This window comes from Olea europaea, chromosome 6, assembly GCF_002742605.1.
Source record: "Olea europaea var. sylvestris chromosome 6, O_europaea_v1, whole genome shotgun sequence".
Classification (NCBI taxonomy): domain Eukaryota; kingdom Viridiplantae; phylum Streptophyta; class Magnoliopsida; order Lamiales; family Oleaceae; genus Olea; species Olea europaea.
The window spans coordinates 15,104,163-15,124,531 of record NC_036242.1 but is presented as its reverse complement, the minus strand read 5'-3'; the positions used below and the strand labels follow the sequence as shown (position 1 = coordinate 15,124,531).

General features: G+C 33.9%; 2 protein-coding genes across 3 annotated transcripts; one reads left to right on the top strand and one right to left on the bottom strand.

The window, feature by feature from the left end:
- The first annotated feature begins 1,303 nt into the window (after positions 1-1,303).
- On the top strand, positions 1,304-6,900 carry LOC111395978 (arogenate dehydratase/prephenate dehydratase 1, chloroplastic). Its single transcript, XM_023022218.1, has 11 exons — positions 1,304-2,099; positions 3,092-3,159; positions 3,236-3,328; positions 3,419-3,619; positions 4,020-4,100; positions 4,161-4,256; positions 5,017-5,094; positions 5,166-5,255; positions 5,345-5,412; positions 6,053-6,134; positions 6,459-6,900. The coding sequence occupies exons 1-11, from the start codon at positions 1,802-1,804 to the stop codon at positions 6,513-6,515; spliced, it is 1,212 nt and encodes a 403-aa protein (XP_022877986.1). The 5' UTR covers positions 1,304-1,801; the 3' UTR covers positions 6,516-6,900.
- Positions 6,901-7,735: 835 nt separating this feature from the next.
- LOC111395979 (lactoylglutathione lyase GLX1) lies at positions 7,736-11,457 on the bottom strand. Of its 2 annotated transcripts, XM_023022220.1 has the most exons (10): positions 11,345-11,457; positions 10,447-10,576; positions 10,225-10,349; positions 9,921-9,974; positions 9,696-9,760; positions 9,362-9,574; positions 8,770-8,817; positions 8,561-8,668; positions 8,327-8,479; positions 7,736-8,042 (listed from the first exon to the last, which is right to left on the bottom strand). In XM_023022220.1, exons 2-10 carry the CDS (start codon positions 10,563-10,565, stop codon positions 7,992-7,994), a joined length of 936 nt encoding a protein of 311 aa, XP_022877988.1. In that variant the 5' UTR covers positions 10,566-10,576; positions 11,345-11,457; the 3' UTR covers positions 7,736-7,991. The 2 variants fall into 2 exon arrangements, with proteins under 2 accessions (XP_022877988.1, XP_022877989.1); XM_023022221.1 differs by lacking the exon at positions 9,921-9,974 and having other exon boundaries at positions 7,742-8,042; positions 11,345-11,456.
- Between the last annotated feature and the right edge of the window lie 8,912 nt (positions 11,458-20,369).

The following is a 20,369-nucleotide window of genomic DNA, read 5'->3' as shown; positions in this document are numbered from 1 at the left end:
AAGAACCTTTTTCAAGATAGCGACTTGCTAAAACTTGTTATGTTGAAGAAAGCGATTTGCCACCAAAACAATACCACTATTACTATAAATTCACGAACAATTACCAAAATTTTTTTTAAGCGTTTTACGCTTCTAAAAGCAGATATTTCATTCTTTATTTTCTTTGCGGTAATTACTTATTTAACAAATATGATTTTTATTTTATCTTGTTTGGAGCATCTTCAAGAGACGAGGCATACTAATTAATGTAAGGTCGAAAATAAGAATTCAGCACAAAAAAATTAAAGAAATAATTCCTACAATGAACAAAGACTAAGAAACTTAATTATAATTAAAATGTAGCGTAGCAAATACAAATTATAGTGACAAGATAACCAACCAAAAAGTATTCATGTATTCTCTCTTAAACAAAACAAAGCGAAAAAAAAGGTCAAAATAATGCTATGTAATCCCACTGGGATTGCAATTTCAGTCTAGATGTCATTAATGTGACATTAAGCCCTTGTTTGAGTCTCATTATTTTCATCAAAATATATTTTTCAACAGTGATTTAACTTAATTTCAGCCACATATTTTTTATTAAAATAATATTACACGCAAATTTAAATTTTTTTTTATTTTTAACTACATTTTTCATCAATACAATATTCAAAAATGCATTTCTAGACAAGAATGTGTCTAAAACAAGGGCTAAATAACGCATATAGCACTTTTGTACACAATTTTGACGGTCTTTTCACATGAGATGGGATCCATCCACCCATGTGAGAGGGTTGCAACAATTGTGTATGAAAGTGCTATACATATAACAAAATTATAGTGACAAGATAACCAACCAAAAAGTATTCATATATTCTCTCTTAAACAAAACAAAACGAACAAAAAAAGGTCAAAGTAATGCTATGTAACCCCACTGGGATTGCAATTTCAGTCTAGATGTCATTAATATGATATTAAGCCCTTGTTTGAGTCTCATTATTTTCACAAAAATACATTTTTCAACAGTGATTTAACTCAATTTTAATCATATATTCTTTATTAAATTAATATTACACGCAAATCTAAAAATATTCTTTATTTTTAACCATATTTTTCATTTATACAATATTCAAAAATACATTTCTAGACAAGAATGTGTCTAAAACATGGGCTAAATAATGCATATAACACTTTTGTACATCAATTTTGACATTCTTTTCACGTGAGGTGGGATCCATCCACTCATGTGAGAGGGTTGCAACAATGGTGGATAAAAGTGCTATATTTATAACAAAATTCAGTCTATCATCTGGCGTCGTTATAAGCCGAGACAATAACATCACTCACGTAAAAAAACACGGGAAAAAAAAAGGAAAAATTCTAATTTGATTTCGTTGCATGCAGTTAATCTGGGCCCCTGTAAGCGTGCACTTGCATAAGTTTTGGCTTCATCGCTCTCGTATTCTGCCGCTTCAAAACTCTTCCACCGACAAATTCTCTCTCCGGCGTGCACACACACAGAGAGGTGAAAACGTGTAAGCATTATTCTGCTCACCTACCTCTCCTTCTCTCCCGCTTTTCAACATTTTTAATAATCCTCCTACATTGTTGTTGAAGGGTTGTGGAACACGTTATACAAACCCCATTCTGAGTTTATCTCCTGCTGTCAATTAAATTTTACCTAACAACCAAAATCAGAAGAAATTTCTAACAATTAGCTGCCTTCTCTCTTTCTCTCTCTGGGGGACACCGGCATATTCTTTCTCATGAATCTATGTTTGTGTGAGTACTATACTTTACGTTGGGGTTGTCATATCAAGACATGGTGGCTTTGAAGGTTGCGCCTATCTGGGTTTATAGCGCCAATGATAGAAAAAACTTCCCATTTTCTGAATTGGGCCTCTCAGATTTGGTGTGTAAAAACGGAGGGAGTACTGCGTTCTTGAATTTGAGGATTCGAAGAAATTGGGAGTGTTTGAGTGCGTCCTCTCAAAGGGCGACCACACCCGTAGAAGATGATACCCCTTTGACGCCTGGGTTTGCCGCCCCTGTTGGAAACGAAAAGGCCACTCAGATCAACGAGCGCAGGAGGTTTCATAAGGATTTAAACTCTCTTCCAAGTGAGTCTATGCCAAATAAAGATTACCATTTCTTGGTGTGGGTGTGTGTGTGTGTGTGTGTGTGTGTGTGTAGTGGATTTTCTTTTTCCTTTTTATGTTGTCTTAGATTGCAATGGAAAGATTTTAGCTCTAGAAGCAGTTGGTTTTAAGTTGTATCTCTTGTAAAGATTAGTCTTACTTTGGATCAACTGAACAATTAATTGATCTGAATTATGTAATTGGTGGCAACATTTTCGGGATTATCAGGATGGTTGTTTTGTTTGCTGTGTAATAATGCAAGTTTCCATTTTGTTATTTATAAAATTGAATTGCAGATTGTAGATTGAGTTAACTTTTGGGTTGTGAACTGTGCAAAATTTAGCCTTAGATTTGATCCATGATGGTCATTAATTAGTTGGTGATGGCTATGATTGATCTGTGAGGAATCTTGCTTATCTAATGATTAAGACATTTCTCAGGTGATGTGTTTCTGTTTGGATGGTCTTTAATTGTTAGTGTTTGGAAGGAGTTCTGAGGAACTTTCTGGTTGCTTATGATTGCCATTTTCTACTCATGGTGATTCTCCTTGGTTGGGAATCTTTCTACGCTAAAAAGAAAGTGACCGATAATCATTTTATGGACCCACTGGGATGGTCATCAAAATTAAGACCTTTTCTTGACCCCGGCTTCTAGTTTTCATTCATGTACATGCATTTGTGATATATTTGGTCATGAAGATTGTGTAAACTTGTCATTTTTCTAAAATGTATCTTGTCTTTTAGTAAGTAGAAACCAGAGATTTTTTTTTTTGGGGGGTAGCTAATGGTATATCGGTAGTTAATGACTTCCCCAGGTTTCCCTCTAATAAATGTTAATACGTACCCACTGTGTCCATGGACCAGGGGTGCCACAAGAATTTGCCAACTCCAAGATTTCTTAACAGCAGTGATTTAATCTATCTTACTTTTTTTGCCTATACGCATTTTTTACGACTTGATATGCTTCAAATGCAGAACCCCTGTCTGCAGCCAATCTTAACCCTTCTCTCAGTGATGGTTCAAAGGTCCGGATTGCATACCAGGTAGATGATATTTTTGTTATTCTAAAAAGACTTGCCTAGTTTTTTAGTAACAATTTATTTGTTTTCCCTGCATTAGGGGGTTCCAGGTGCTTATAGTGAGACTGCTGCAGTAAAAGCTTATCCAGAGTGCGAAACTGTCCCATGTGACCAGTTTGAGGCTGCATTCAAGGTGTAATAATTTTTCACTAGTGCCCATTTAGATTTTCTCAGTCATCTTGACTTTTCTGAAAGCTCTATTGTATTATTTCCCATTTCTCAGGCTGTTGAATTGTGGTTGGTGGACAAAGCAGTACTTCCCATTGAGAACTCTGTTGGGGGTAGCATCCACCGTAACTATGACTTGCTGCTCCGTCATAGGCTTCACATAGTAGGAGAAGTTAACTTAAAAGTGATTCACTGCCTTTTAGGACTGCCTGGTGTTAGAAAGGAGGAGCTAAAGCACGTGTTGAGCCATCCACAGGTTATCATTTTCCTTCATCTCCCTTTTTACACACCACTCGTTGAAATACTTCTCTGTCTACCTTTTTTCCCTAAGAGTTACAAATGATACATAACCTGCTTTATTTATGACAAGAAAATTAAAATCTAAGGAGTTCAAAATATGGTGATCAGGTAATCGAAATTGGATTGTATATACTGGTAATGAAGAAACTCTTTGAGGTCCATGGTAGAACAAATATTAGCATGTAAAATTATATGAATCAAAAAATCAAGAGATGTCAAGATCACAAAAAGCAGAATCTATAATTCCCAATAAACATAGTTTCTTAAGATACATGGAACAAAAGGATGGCCCTCTTTTACTCCTAACTTCTGGTGTCCTTGAATACGGTAAGCACATTTAATTCTGGTGTTTTCAGGCTCTAGATCAATGTGAGATCACATTAAACAAGTTGGGTGTTACCAGAGTCAGTGCTGAGGATTCGGCTGGTGCTGCTCAGGTAATATTTTGATTACTCTTAACTTATAAACTTTCATAAGCCAATTTAACACTAGAACAGGTTGTAGCCTCTGCAGGGGTGAGAAACACTGGAGCAGTTGCAAGTGCTCGAGCTGCAGAAATCTATGGGCTTGATATTCTTGAGCAAGGAATTCAGGTGAGGCTTTTCGCTGATTTTCCTGTTGGGTGTAGAGAGAAACAAGATACAAAATGGTACAAGCGATGAGCGTTCTAATTTTTTGTGAGGAGAGGTTTAGTGGGTGATGGAAGTCTCATAATATATGTATTCATTCTGAAGTGATTCTCCTTCTCTTGTGGTTGTCGGCTATTTGCCAGACCACGGTCAATTTGCATCTCGTTTTCGAGTATTTTCTTTCCACTGCATACATTCACTGCATGTTTGGGGGATTTTTTCCTATGTTTTAAAAAACTAGGAAAAGGATGCCATTACTATGAAGTTTACTATTTCAAAAAATCACAAGCCTAATGCAATTAGGGTTTGCACTCACAAGTATGGGAGACTGAAATGTTAAATTGGTTAAATGTCTTGCTTAATTCTTCTCTCTGATTATTCCTAGTTTGCGTTAATTTTAAACTATTTCTACTTCCCAACCTTACTCCTCTTGCATTTTTTGATTTGGAACAAAGGATTTCAGACCCCATCTGTTTCTCCTTACACTTCTAATTTGCTTCTGTTTCACTTTCACCTAGCTAACATGTTTCAGTAGGATAATACTGAAATCTCACCTGCCAATTTCCAGGTGAATTCCTCTTTGGATAGTTAAAAGGCTTCCAACTCAGTTTACCATATGTGATATTGCCTTTTTTGGGAATATAATTCTTATCCTTCTGTAGCCATGGTGATGATATAATGTTACAATCCTTAAATTTTTTTAGTTTTGTGATGTACCAAACAGGATGACTCTGATAACATTACCCGTTTTCTGATACTTGAGAGGGAACCTATCATCCCAGGAACAGATAGACCTTTTAAGGTATCATTCTTTATTCAGACTCATTTGATCATTTTTGTGAAGATAGAAGTAATTCTTGTTATCTTTTCCAGACTAGTATTGTATTCACTCTGGAAGAAGGACCTGGGGTTCTTTTCAAGGCCTTAGCAGTGTTTGCTCTGAGGGAAATTAATTTATCAAAGGTAATTATGAGAATGATTTTAACTACAGTTCCATTTTTCACCGTCTATAGCTTTCATGGTTGTTTGTTTGCTGGAAAACATAACTACAGATTGAGAGTCGGCCGCAGAAAAGACACCCGCTTAGGGTCGTTGATGACTCTAACAAGGGGAGAGCCACGTGAGTGTCATTTTATAATTAGTAATATTACCAGTGTTATGTGCTTTGATTAACAGCTTCGACTTGTTTATCAGACTTTTAGGTAACTAGGTTTTCTTCTTTTCCTTCCTGCAATTGTTATATGGTAGTATGGTCCTACATCTGCTCTTTTGTTCAAGAAAATGCTTCTCTAGAAAATACTTTGAAGAGTATGCCAGGCAAAATCGTATAATTTTTCAAGTATGGTTTTTGTTTGATCCACAGTGCTATGCATAGCTTGAGATACTGCTACTAATTAACTTCAATATGCCGTTACCTGCTCCATCTTTCAAAACTGGAAAGGGAGAGTAAGAATATGTTGTTAGGAACATTCTTCTGTCTGCCTGTCCTGATGTCTTGAACAAGAAGAATGACAAATGGGTAGTAAAAGACATGAAATACAACTTGAGCAGATCGATGATCAGAGAAAGATCTCCTTGCTTTCCAATAGCCAATATTAGTTTTACTCGAAACGTGTGCATAACCAAGAGGACAAAGTACAGGAACAATAAGTACTTCAATAAATTCACTTTAAGGGGTTAATATATTCTTGTTGCACAAGTCAATATAAATCAACATTGGTGCTGTTGAAAGAGTAGAATTGACTAAATTCCAATTGCAGGTACTTCGATTATCTCTTTTACATTGACTTTGAAGCATCTATGGCAGAGCCTCGTGCTCAATACGCTCTGGGACATCTTCAGGTCAGCTTTCTGTTCTTTTTCCACATTTAAAGGGGTGTGCTGGTGAATTTAATTTCCCTATAATCCAAAGAAACGCAAAAAAGATACAACTCTAGGTAGATTGTAATGCCAGTAGACTGTTGATTATTAATATCATGATGAGATTTATGCAGACCTGCGACAATCTCACACATAGATAGTCTTTACTTTTAGTCAAGATGGCCTTAAGAATGATTCCTCATGAATACCCACCCTGCATGTATAAATTTGTTCATGATAAATATTTTGTGTATATTCATGCTACAACTCATGAGGATTATACACAAGTAACTCTTTATTCTACAGGAATTTGCAAGGTTTCTTCGAGTTCTTGGTTGCTATCCTATAGATACAGTTAAATAGGTGGGGGGCCCTCAAGGTTGGGGTGCAACCTTTTTTTTTTTTTTTTTTAAAGTTAAAAACCCCTGAATTGGATTATTTTGTATTTATTCAATTCTCAACCAACAAGAAAGGAATGATTCAGATTCATAAGTGGACACAATCTTCTTTAGGTGGTTAAGACGCAGTTTCCAAAGACTTCGTCTGAACAGTGCACATGGATACCTTTCTCCATCAGGGTGTTATCTTCTGTTTCTTTCACAATTTGTTTTACCTTCAACTAGGAGGCCTTATTAACTTGTATACAAGTGGAGAGAGACATTCCCAGAAACGTGTTATGTGTATATTTAGAAGTTTATTCACCTAGGGTAACGGTGGTTATGTTTTGTAACCACAGAATTTGAACAAATCTTCCGTTACAGAATTTGAACAAATCTTCCGGTGGACATAGTACGTAACCAATTTTCAAACAATTTTTTTTAAGTTATCTAGATGGTTATCGGCCTGGTTATTTTTCCCTCCATACCGTTTTAAAGTTTGTTTTGGCCAAAAGAAGTTCGAGATGTTAATGATCCGTTTGGTATGATTTTTGCTTTTGCTTTTGCTTCTTATAGAGGAGTTTTTAGTTGAAGTCAAATTGGACCAACATACTCTAATAACTCCTTTAATTAACAAAAGCACTTTCACAAAATTAACCAAACAAGTTCAAAAGCTGATTTTGAATTTCAAAAGTTCCTTTTGACTTTTCAAAAACCATGTTAAACGAGCTCAAGTCAAGACAAATAATTGGGCAACAAGCTTAGTACATGAAGGGTTTTGGTGGCAATGGAAACACTAGTCTTTGCTAGTTCCATAACCAAAAATTTTAGTTTGAATTTGATGTCAATAATTCCATGCACGTAAAGCCCCATTTTGAGAGAATTATATTTTTGAATAGTGATTTTTGAGAATGCATGGTTAAAAATTAAGAAAAAAGATTTGATTTACATTTAATATTATTTTATTGGAGAAGCTGATTGAAAATGAGTTTTTAAAAATTGAATTTTCAAAAAAAATGGGGCTCAAACAAATACAAAATATCAGCTCCTTGTCTATACTGGAATTCAATTTTTTATACAAGCCTCAAAGATTTCATGAGTGAATTTCTCAAGAACGAATTTGGAGACTATACGGTGTAATGTGGAACATTTTGACAGTTACTCTTTGCCATATTACGGTTTGATCTGAAAATATAAAGCAAAACATAGTTAAAACACAATGCTGCATTCTGACTTGATTAAATCTCAGAGAAAAGTTTACAAGTACTTATTGATAATGCAGTAAAATACATCAGAGAACAGCACGCTGAGTACTCAAGACAGTAAATAGTGCATTCGGACTGTAATAAAACTCTACTGACAGATACTACAGCCTGGGGAAATTTATTTACCATAGTTGAACTGTTACCCCAGAAATGAAACCTAATACCTTCAGCACATCACCATCTTGTGCGCTTGTTCGTTACTCTTCGCTCTCCAATTCCTTCAGAAAATCTGCGTGATCCACCAGAACCTAAATACAGAAGAAATGGTGAAATGAGTTTACACCAAGATGAAGCTATCACAATGAGCTAGCCAATGTTCAGAACAAGTCACAGTGCAACCAGTAAAGATCTTTTTGTCTCATCTCATATATAGCATTCAAAACTGAAGCACATAATCTTAACTATAAGCATGTAGGGGGTGGAAGAGAGGTACTTGAATGATACAAGTGGAAAAGCGAAACTTTAAACAGATAATGCAACATTAATATTAATATCAAAATCCATGTTACAGTCTGGTTCCCTGAGAACTTACTGTTTTCCACCCATCTGGATCCAGGAAAGAAGTGACCTTAGTGTTGAGTCCAGGAATTGGTCCTGGTTGCCGAGTTATCTTTCCTCCAAGCTCTTGGGTTACAAGATTGACAACCTCAGCACTTTTATATACATCCTCAGTACTGATTGCAACCTAGAAATATTATTACATCCACCATGAGGCCAGAAGACGGATGATAATAAAATGAAGAATTTTCACAAGCATAAAACAAACCTGTGCATATGCATTTCCTTTGGTATATTCAGTCACGCCGTAATTGTATGTCAACTCAAGGACAGTTGTCTCATATTCATCAGCATATCCCATCATTGCTATGGTGTACTGCAGAGTTTAACAACATATGTTGTCACCGTGTTAGCAAATCCCAGATGAAAATAAAAATGTTGAAGTTCAAAGGACAAATGTATTTCGGTCGGTGACACCTTTTGTTCTGGTCTGTCAGTTTTCTTCAAGAGTTTCATCCCCAATGCCTGCGAAATAAAGAGGGATAAATGTCAGCATACTTCCAGATAAGGGAGGAGTATGTATCCTTGGGCAGCAAACCAGTCCAGACGGCACATAGATATTGCAGTATCTATATGGAAGTCAAAGGCATAAGGAAGAGACTGCTGATACCATTATTTTCGAAGGATGAAAATGGAACTTTCTAATTACATGCATGCTTCTGGTAAGTGCTCGTGTAAAAATCAATTTTCTTCACTCATTTTCAACCTCACATTCTCCCAAAAAAATTAATAATAAATAAAAAATAAAAATAAAAATAACACTCCTTATATAATCACTTCCACACAAGCTCTAGATATTTCACTTCCAACATTTTAGCCTTATCACGATCTCCATGATGTCTGATAGACGTACTAATTCTTAGAAACAGGCATAACAGACGTTTCAGTAATTTATGCACATGGATCCACAGGAAGAGTATAAATCAGACCACCAGAAATAGATCAATCGAAGAGGTAGCTTCAAAAAATAAAACAAACTTGTACAAATTAAAAAGAAAGAAGAGTTCACCTTCTCATAAAATTTGATAGAACGATCAAGGTCACCTACACGAAGCATCACTTGACAGAGTGGTTCAGGAGTTGGACCGCGTTGAATAAGTTCAAAAAGGTAGCCATCAGGATCCTTAACAAATGCAATGACAGATGATCCACCTTTAACTGGACCTGGCTCACGTGTGACTGTTCCGCCCTTGGACTTTATGTCTTCAACCAGTTTGTAAACCTAACAGATAGAAACAGAAAATGCCAGGAAAACTAAATTAGGTAATAGTTATCATAATATGGCCAACAGATAAGCACTTGCACTTTTTTCCAAAGAAAAGGCAATAAATATAAACACTTACATCTTGGGTGGCAATGGCAAAATGTCCAAATCCAGTTCCAATGTCATATTTATCAACGCCATAGTCTGTGGGAACAACATCAGAAAGAACCAACCATGAATTTTGATTAATCAATGGGAAAGAAATAACTCTCCAGATTATTTTCAGTTCGACATTTGCAATTCGTAGAGTTGTCCATTCCACTAGAATATAAATTAAGAACACCATTTACTGGGATATCCTCACCCTTTCTGATTGATTGGATGGGTAAGCATCTAGTGCATCTGTGCGTGCACATGTCTGAGAGAAGAGGGAGGAGGGATGGCGAGTATAAAATTTACGCTCATCAATCAGCTCTTGAAGTGTGATGTGCAGCTTGTAAGTATAAAAGAAATGTTTGTTAACTATATCACAAGCACTCTATTAACTGCCAATGCAGAAGTGCGCAATTGAGGTGATACATAATGAACCCACAACTAATCAACCATGTCAAATCAAGAACTTGTTAAACAGTGATTAATAATGTTGAAATTGAAAAGCCTCGACATACTGTATGTCAATTCCACCACAAAGTGAGAGTCTTCTGGGCCAAACCCAAGAAAAGCATTTGAATATTTTTCTTCTGGAATGTCCCTCGTCCTCAATAGCTTCATCCCAAAACATTCAGTGTAAAACCTAAGACATTAAAGAACAAGTTAGTAAATTGAACTCAAAAAGAATTAAGGATACCACATCTTAGTGCATATTATTTTTTCTGGAGGGGGATTCGAACTTGATGCTGCGATTAAGGTCTCCCACTCGATACACAGCATGCAAGAATCGGTGCTTATCTTTCTTCGGCCATTCCAGCAACTCAACACTTGGGACAACCGGTGTTGCAGCCTCAGCCATTGTTGTGTTTGCTGAAATAAATTCTTTATGTTACTTTTGTGGTAGATATACACAAATTGATATCAGTAACAACTAAGATTAGCCACTTTTCCATACAACTATTGAACCTCTTTTCTCAAGAATTGCAATAGTGAGAATTGAACGCTTCAAAATTTGGAAACAACTAGAATAAAAATCTTAGGATTAAAAATGTAAATCTTATCCATTTCACTTCTTCTCCTCTTTAAAATAAAAGTTTCGAATACCAAAATTTAGATAAAACCAAGAAAGTAAATAATAGACTTTACATTTCTTTCCCTAACATGGCATTTCCTTTGCGTTGGCCTGTTTATATAACCAATGAGACTTCCGAACTCCCGGAATAGTATACAATAAAAAAAAAAATGGAAATATGTGATCTTTTTGCTCAAAAAATAAAAATTATTTCTTTTACATTTCATAAAAGTGACTAATACAGAAGTTTAAATTTAGATTGAAAATTTTAGTATTTCCCTAATAAAAGAAAGAGTTATACTACGAACAGAAATTACATGGTTCCAAAAGGAATTCTCCAATGTGGAAATACAAAACCCTACCAAATATCATAAATTCCTGTCTATAAATTAAAATTTAAAGCTGCAACGAAAATCATTTCCAGAAAAAATTATTTAATTTCCAGAATCCACCATACAATTGTAAGAAAAATTAGAACAGAAAACCAAAAATTAAAGACCCAATGAGTATCAAAATTTACAAAATATGCCACGGAATCGAGAAAAGGATGGAGCAAGAAAAATTACCAGAGAGGTAGCGTGATCACTGATTAGAGAAGCAGCAGCTTAAATGAACTAGGCGCATGTCTGGGCCTGATTTTTTCATGGAGAAAATTGATTTTCGGACACATCCAGGGGCCCACTTACAAGGAGTGTACCGTGGATTTCATTTCCCACCACCTGGATTTTACCGTTTGGTCCCTCATGTATGTGGTTTGAATTTAGCTACCACTTGAAATTACCTTTGACCGTTTTCAATGAGGTACAGCCTTATTCATGTCATTTTGTCAGCCTTAGTCATGTGGTTTGTGGGACCACCGACACATGAAAATAAGGGAAAATTCCTAAGATTTTCATTTTTTTGCAAATTTTACCCTAATATTCATTTTGCATTAACGGAGGTTTCTAACCTTTTATAAATATTCACTTGAGGTATATTTGGACGGAGATCGTCCAAAACACCGTCAGTTGACTAGAAAAATTAAGAAATCAACATTCAATAAAATTATCCAAAAATACCATAAAAAAGGTATCAACGTCCAATAAAATTGTCGCGGTAACAGATAGTTCAAGAAATTTTCCTAGTCAACTGATGTGTTTTGGACGGTTTCCATCCAATTGGACCTCATCTTGTAACTGTTGCAGAAACTCCTCATTATTTTCAAATTTACATTACAAAAGACATTTATATAAAAATTAAAATTTAAAAAGGTCAGTATTTCGACTCAATGATCAAATATGTACAAAATGCTTATCTTTACAACATAAGTGAGAAAATCTTTCAAGAACCTACATCGATCAAATTCATCACGAAGGAAAAACGTCCGGGGGCATTTCTCTGCCCATCCGGATATCCGGATGCCCAACGATCACTTTTTTACCGTTCTGCTTCTGACTCAAATGTCTAATTTTTTTTAATAGTTCAGATCCCAACCGGACAGAAGTTTTTGCTCGTTTGAGTGCTATAATGCCACTTCTCTTTCTCATTTGCAACAATCTTCTTTGAGCATTTAAGTGAGACTTTTATTGATATCAACTACTTTATTTTCAATCTTTAGAAGATCAAAATATTTATTTCTTGAAAAAAAAAATTTGAGTGATCAAATTTGTAAAAATCTTTTTCTCATTAAAGTTTTTCTATAACACCCCAAATTTTTTTTACTATTTTCATATGGGGTCTAAACTTAATATTGGTCATTTAGCAAATGGAATAGTCGATGTCTAGCTTTGTTATCACACTAAAGTTTAAAAGTTGAAGTAATAAACTCGACCTACTTATTTGCATAAATAATTTATTCGCTTACGTGTACTTTTAAAAATTTATCGCAAGTTATTTGAGTCGAATATTTAAATATTTGAAAAGTTAATAAAATATATATCCATATTATACTCATTTTGTAGACTGTGTTAAATAACGTAAATTGGGTTCAAGAAAAAGAACTTTTAAACTTGTTATATTCGAGTTATTCTCATAGAAGAAAAATGCCTTTCTTTAATATTTTATTTTTATACATATAATATAAAATATAACCTTCTAGAGTTTGGACGATGCAACATGAAAGAATTGTAAAGGTTTAATATAATTAAAGTAAATAAACCTAATTAATACATTAACTTATAATAACTTAATTAATTTACCTCATAATTTCATTCTTTAACCTGAAAGGAGTTATAATTGATTGAGTTGCAGTTTATAATTTAATATTGTATACATATATATTATAAATTTTGGTGAGACTGTGTTTACTTTAAGGAAAAAAATCCACTTTTCTACAATTATACACATTCATCGTACCGTTGATGGAATTTTACTTTCTATATCATTCTTCAACTCATATTTTCATATTATTTTGGTGTCAATTGAGGCAAGAATACATTGTGAAAAGTGGTAAATTTTTATTTCTTGATGTTTATATAAATTTTGACATGAAATACTGTAAGGCTTTCGAGTCGAATTTTATGTTAAATCCTTCATGATAGACCATTAGGTCAAGCATGTTGAATCCTACGGGATGGATTTTTGGGTCAGTTATGTTAAATCCTACGGTATATGGAAATTTTTGAGAAATTCCTTGAGCTTTAAATATAAGAAGTGTCGATATGTTATGTCAATTTTATATTTATATCATGTTTATAAGAACGTGCACGTATTCTTATTGAGTATTTTTCAAAATACTCACTCCTACAGTAACTTGTCAGATGAGAACGGGTCGTGTGGAAGCGTGAAAGATTGATCGAGTGATGTAATGGGGTCGCCAAGTAAAGTTTTCAAAAAATATAATTGTCAACTTTTATTTGAATAATACTTTTATGTTAATGTACGTTATCTAATTTTTTAGAGATCTGCATTCGACATTTTTTGTTAAATCTTAAACTAATAGTTTGGAATTGAGTATTTCAAGAATTATGTTTAATAAGAAAATTTTACTTAAGCTTGTTATTATCACATTTTTAAATTTCAACACTTAATAAAAGTGAAATTTCCGCTTAAAGTAGATGAAAAAGATTTTGGTAACACCTCGTACCTATTTTTTTAACAGAATAAAATAATGAGGATGAAAAGATTTCGGGGCGTTACATTTTCAACAACTAACACTTGAACTATACTCATTGCTATTTATTAAAATGTTAGCCTACTTTTCTCTTGATATTTAATTGTGATCATATCATTTATTAAGAGAGAAACTTTTATTTGTAATATCCATTTTTTTATTGCGAGTTGTGTTGAAGTCTTGGAAATTTCAATGTTGTAAAAGAATCAGTGCTCCTTGATTATAAGTCACTGAAAATGTTGTAAGGGTTGAATTATGTCATAAGTCAATTAACAGTAGTGAAAATGGTCTTGCTCGTGATAGAGAGCTTGATAACGGGAATGTAGATCGTTGATTGGATCGAACCTCCATAATTACATCGTTTGCGCATTATCTTCTCTTTTACTTATTACTTTCTTATTTGTGCCATCTTACTTGTAAATTAATTGATTTGCTATTTGTTTAAGATTGCGATTATTTTCGAAAAAAAAAAAAAATTAAACAACCAATTTACCCCTCCCCCCATCTTGGTTAGCTATTCTTGGGCTTTCAATATCTTCCTGCAGTCTTTGTCTTTTAAATCTTTATATTCCTTGTTCTCCTGTTCCAAACGAAAAAAAGCAAATTCACAATGTTTCAGAAGCCAGACAAAATGAGTGTAACTGGAATGAAGTGAGGCAACTGTATATGAGCATGGAAAGTAGTCATAAGGTTTTACACAAATGGATGTTGCTAATCATGATTGCTCGAAGTACAATACAGAAAACGGATGCAGATTCTAAATGGATAGACAATCACATTCTCATGTGCCATTACAAAAAATTGCACCCACCACTCATTGGAGGCAACAATGCACGCTCTTACGAAGTTGTATTCGACCCCAGTGCAGTTCAACAACTTCTGAAAACGTTTATTCTTTTGCCAAAGAGCATCCCAGTGATTCTTCAATTGCTGCTTGTTCCTATCATGATCGGAGTTGGCGTTGAACAAGTAGACGAGTGTATTCCACCCATGTTTCGTGAAGCGCTTTACATTACGGTGACCATCCGTTATGACGGTATCACATGCAGCAACGAAGATTTAGTTCTTGTGGGGAGTCTATTGAGCGTTCTTCCTGCCCTATTTAAAGCTTGCTTGGAGGACGGTTGGAAGTGGTGGAATTTTTGAAAACCTTCTACGACTATATACAGAAAAGAGATGGCTTAGAAATTGGGGAATGAGAGTCACAAATCATGCCCACACAAGCCGGGTGTAAAGAAGGAATTTCCGATACATATCAAGGAGAAATACAAATCCATGGTGCATGGGTGCAATTGAATGGGTAGACACAAAATTTGACGACTGTGGTTCCTATTACACTGTAGTCAAGGAATCGTCGAACAACTCGTAATATTTGCTGCAGGATTGGGACATCTGAATTTTGCGACGGGTTGGAAAAGGAATTCGCACTATGGAACGAGGTAGGTGGAGAGGGAAATTACAGGGATGGTTGAGGCGCGAAATGAGGAAGGCAAATTTGGGAAGTCGAGTGTAAATGCCTGGGCGTATACTAAAGATTTGTCAGATATTTTTCCAATATTAAAATGTTAAACAAGGAACCAACGGTCAGAAAACTGGTATTCAGCAAACCCAGACAAAAGCTAGAAAAGATCTTTGACATTTGTAATGCTCAACTTTTGAGAAGGTTTAGCAAGAGTGACAGGGTTTCACGTAATTCTGTCATAGCTAATTCAGGAAATGGAGTAATGGGATATGAAAATAAAATAAATAAATGTCAAAAACTTTATTTAGCCCATGTTTTTCTCCCAATATTTCAAAACTCATTCTTTTATAACTTATTTTCAATCATATATTTCTACAATGAAATATTCTACAATTATACCTAAATTTATTTTTTACTTTTTATCCATACATTCTTCAAAAATTCATTATTTAAAATAATGCTTTTCCAAAAAAAAAAAGAAAAAAAAGGCCACCAAACAGAAACTTAAAATTCAATAAAAGATGGACTAAGATCTTTAATCATTCACCTAATTTAAATATAATCATGGTTTATTCATAAAATTTTGAATTACTTCTCAATGGTCACTCATCTTTAAGTCGTTGCACTCTATTCATCATCCATCACATTTCGTCCCCCTCATTGCTAATATGTCGCACAAAAAACTCACGTGGCAAGTTACATCCTTTAAAAAATTATAATTCAATCAGATCATCCAATTAAAATGTTTCATTACTTACTCAAATTATAAGATGATCACGATTTACTTGTTGAACTTCAAGCTGCTTTCCAATGGTAATTAATCTTTGAGACATTGTAGTCCATTCATCATTCATTATTTTTTACTCCCGTCATCACTAACGCATTGCATAAAAATTTCACGTGATAATTTCAGTAATTAAAAAAGTAGAACTCAAACAAACTATCTAACTAGGCAAAATTGCAATATTTAAAATGCAACTTTCGTGGCCCATAAACTTCTTTAAGACCTATTTGATTGACCCCAACTTTACCCCCAAAAAATTGTAGCCCCAATTCTTACATCTCAAACATATAACTAAATTGTCAACTGAGCTTGATTGACTAGAAAAACACGAGAAACTACTACATATAAAGTCATAACCTCAATTATATTTTCTACCCCAATGTCTCTCTTCTTAATTTTTCATATTTGCGCGAGTGTTCCAATCATTTGAAGAAGGAAATGTAATCGAACTCAGGTCATATTGAGGAACAAAGAACAACAAACATGAACACAAACACAAACACGACCTAGAATGCATTGTAGTTGTACACTAGTTGTCAAAGTTCGATGACATCTCCTTCCTCAAATGGTCGGCCATACGCCTACAAAAATAGAATATTGGGATTAGAGAGACATTGGACGCATAATATAATTGGAGGATAGGACTCTATAAGCAGTAGCATCTTGCGTTCTTTTCAACAATTGGCTTATCTCAATATACAATTTTGTTGTAACTTAGGTGAGATTGGTGAATTGGGGAAAATTGGAGACGAAAAATTAGGGCTTAAAGAAGTTTATTAAATCATGGAATTCGAGTTTCACATGTGGTGATTCAGTTGAGTTAGATTGTTTGATTGGATAGTAATTTTTTTAATCTTTGTAACCTACAATGTGGAAGTGCAACACATCACAACTACGGAATGGAATTTGGAGGATGATGGATAGAGCGCAATATCTCAAAAATTGTGGCCATGGGGATGTAGTTAGAAGTTTGATAAGCACGTAACCATATCATAAGTTGGGGGAGTAACAAAAATTTTATTTAGATGATAAGTTGTAATTTTTTTTTAACAATCGTAACTTCCAACGTGAGATTTCCGTATGACACATCAGCAACAAGGGAAATGAATTTGATGGATAATGAGTGCAACGTCTCAATGATGATTCACCATTGAAAAGTAGATTGAAATTCGATGAGTAAACCATGACCATATTAAGTTGGGTGAGATGCCAATAAATTACTGTTATTAGGATTATTTTTTTATTGCGAGCATATAATTTACATAGAAAGAAAATAAATTCTAGGTAATTGAATTGTTTAGAAATTATTTGTATGAAAATTATCAATTAAATGTGTTTGATTGATTTTATTTTCTATCTGGAAAAAGTTATACTTGTCTTTTTTTATTGGTAGGTATATGAGAGAGAATGAGAGAATGAATTAGTTGGAAAATAAAAACATATTCTCTCTAAAAAAATAATCCTTGTTTTCAAAGAAAATATAGTCACGTGATTAAAAATAGGAATATATTTTTCATAAAAAATTTATCAATTAAATAGTACAAAAGTAGGAATTTGGATGAAAATATAACATTTTTATGAAAAATATTGTCAATCAAACGCACTCTTAAATCAATTTAATGTAATTCCTTATATGGCAATGGTTCTTTACGAATTGACATAGTTTTCTCTTGCAATTAGTACCTGATTGAGATTAAAAAAAAATGTAGTATCTTAGAATTTTTCATGTTCTTTTGTGGTGTGTGCAAAAACAATAAAAAATGTGAGTATGGTAAACTTAAGTGATTATTTTTCTCAAATCTAATTTTTGACAACAAATTTTATAGAACGATAATTTTATCAATATTTTTGTCTATTTAATCAATTCTTATCCAAATAATATATTATCATCCGTTTTTTTTATATAAAAACTTTAAATCTGTTTTTTGAAGTTGAAACTTAAAAATTCTAGTTGGGTGTAATTTCCACGAAAAATAATGCTCTTACCATCCAACATGATAAATTTACTTTATTGTTTATTGCAAATTGAATGTCACTTTTATTATTGAAAGTATAATTAATCTCATAATTTTCTAAAATCTCACTATATGCGTCTTGTTATTAATGTTATTAGGGATATGGTATGATTTTTATTTTTGATTTTGATTTTTGCTTCTTATAGAAGAGTTTTGGGAAAAACTATTTTAATTTTTGTTTAAAAACTAAATTTTAAACTAGTTTCATATCTCAAAAGTATTTTTAGAGCAAGCCATATTGGATCAACATCCTTTAAAAGTTCTTTTAAATTAAAAAAACACTTATATAGAATTGGTCAAACAAGTCCCAAAAACAGTTTCTGAGCCTCAAAAGCTTTTTTTGGGTTCTAAATAGCCATGTCAAACAAGTGCTAGACTCGACTCAGATCAACCTAGAATTTGGATGAGCAGTCAGGATCAGTTTATTGGAATGCATGTAACCCAATAAAAAGTGAGCTTTGATCGAGTTAAACAACAGCTATATGTTAAATCGGTCTGATTTGATCAGGTTTCCAAGGAATTGAACATTGATCCTTTAAGTAAAATGATTAACTCATCGCCACTGGATCATGCAATACTTTATTTGTATTTATGTACAATAACTTGTATGTATACTTCATTTCCAGACTTAGCATTGTTAAAATATAGGCAATGATCATAATTGCTCCTTTTGAACCCAATTTTTAGCACATACGTGTCAAATATTATATATCATTGCCTTGGGCTTTGTTTGAGCTCATACAAGGATTTTTGTAATTTGCATACAAAGTCCCGTTTCTCCTTCACCTCAAAACCTTAAGGTTGACATCTGTAAATATCCTCTTCCAGATCACTATGTAAGAATGCAGTTTTAACATCTAATTGTTCAAGTTCCCAATTGAATTGAATAACTAGAGCAAGAATCATTCTTATGATTTTGCATTTTATAACAAGAGAGAATATTTCATTGTAATCCACTCATTTTCTTTGGGTAAAGCCTTTGGATAGTAGCCTGTCTTTATACCTTAAGGGGTCTGATGAGTTATTTTCTTCTTTAACTTGTAAATCCACTTGCACTATACAATTCTATGATTAATAGGCTTCTTTACCAACTTTCAAGTTTTATTTTCAATTAGGGATTTCATCTCTTCCCTCATTGCAGTTTTCCAGTTAGCAGCATTGGGGCAAATTATTGCTTTTCAAGAGAAGAAGGTTCTGAATTCTCCAAGGCTTCACAAGAAGTTAAGGCAAAGTCAGTTAAATTGTTAATTTCATACCTAGGGTTAGGCCTCACTTGCCTCCTTTCCTTATCTCTCACAAGTTGGTAGCCTTAATTAATGATTTCACTGTTAGGATTGTTTGGAGTGGTTTCATTCTCAGGTTCAGTTTCTATGTTAGGGGAACTAGCTTCACTTTCATTAGGCTTTCCAACCCTCTCCGTGGTTTCCTGTGCAGCAAGTTCATTGCCCTCAGGTGGTAAGTTGTTGAACTTGGCTAACTTAACTTCATTTCCAGGAATGTTTCTTTCTTTTGATTCAACATGTTTTTCAGTCTCATTCTTTAAACATGGCATTTCAGATTCATTAAACACAACATTCCTACTATTGATAATTTTTATAGCTTTACCATATAATAACCACAGCCTATAACCTTTTATCTCTTCAAGTATCCCAGCAAAACACACTTGGTTGCTCTAGGATCTAATTTCTTTCAGTTTGTTGTGCATATGCAGTACATCTAAACACTCTAATATATGATAGGTCAGGAGGTTTTCCAGTCCACAGTTTTTGAGGTGATTTAAAACCAACATAACTGCTAGGGGACATATTTATAAGGTAAGTTACAGTACAAACAGCCTCAGCCCAGAACCCTTTTGACAATCCTGAGCTGATAAGAAGGCATCTGACTTTATTCATAAGTGTTTTGTTTATTCTTTTAGCAACCCTGTTTTGTTGGGGAGGTGTTTCTAATAATTCTATATCTGGCTATCCCTTTTTGTTTGCAAAAGTTCTCGAACTCATAATTGCAAAACTTCATATCATTATTAGTCCTTAATATCTTTAGTTTTTTTTTATCCAACTGACAATTATTTTAAGCTAAGTTTTGAATTTTTAAAAAGTTTCATATTTGGTCCTCAAGAGGCAAACCCAAACTTTCCTGGAATAGTCATCGATGATAGAGAGAAAGTATTTGTTTCCTCCAAAGATGGGGTGAATTTCAAGTCCCCACAAGTCAGAATGAACATAATTCAAATGTCTGT

Excerpts from the sequence above, each read along its gene's own strand:
- LOC111395978 (XM_023022218.1), top strand. The coding sequence starts at position 1,802 with ATGGTGGCTTTGAAGGTTGCGCCTATCTGGGTTTATAGCGCCAATGAT. Across the intron at positions 3,160-3,235 it reads AGGTCCGGATTGCATACCAG|GGGGTTCCAGGTGCTTATAG; the intron begins GTAGATGATATT and ends TCCCTGCATTAG. Across the intron at positions 3,620-4,019 it reads ACGTGTTGAGCCATCCACAG|GCTCTAGATCAATGTGAGAT; the intron begins GTTATCATTTTC and ends TGGTGTTTTCAG.
- LOC111395979 (XM_023022220.1), bottom strand. The coding sequence starts at position 10,565 with ATGGCTGAGGCTGCAACACCGGTTGTCCCAAGTGTTGAGTTGCTGGAA. Across the intron at positions 10,350-10,446 it reads GACCTTAATCGCAGCATCAA|GTTTTACACTGAATGTTTTG; the intron begins GTTCGAATCCCC and ends TTAATGTCTTAG. Across the intron at positions 8,043-8,326 it reads ATCCAGATGGGTGGAAAACA|GTTCTGGTGGATCACGCAGA; the intron begins GTAAGTTCTCAG and ends TTCTGTATTTAG.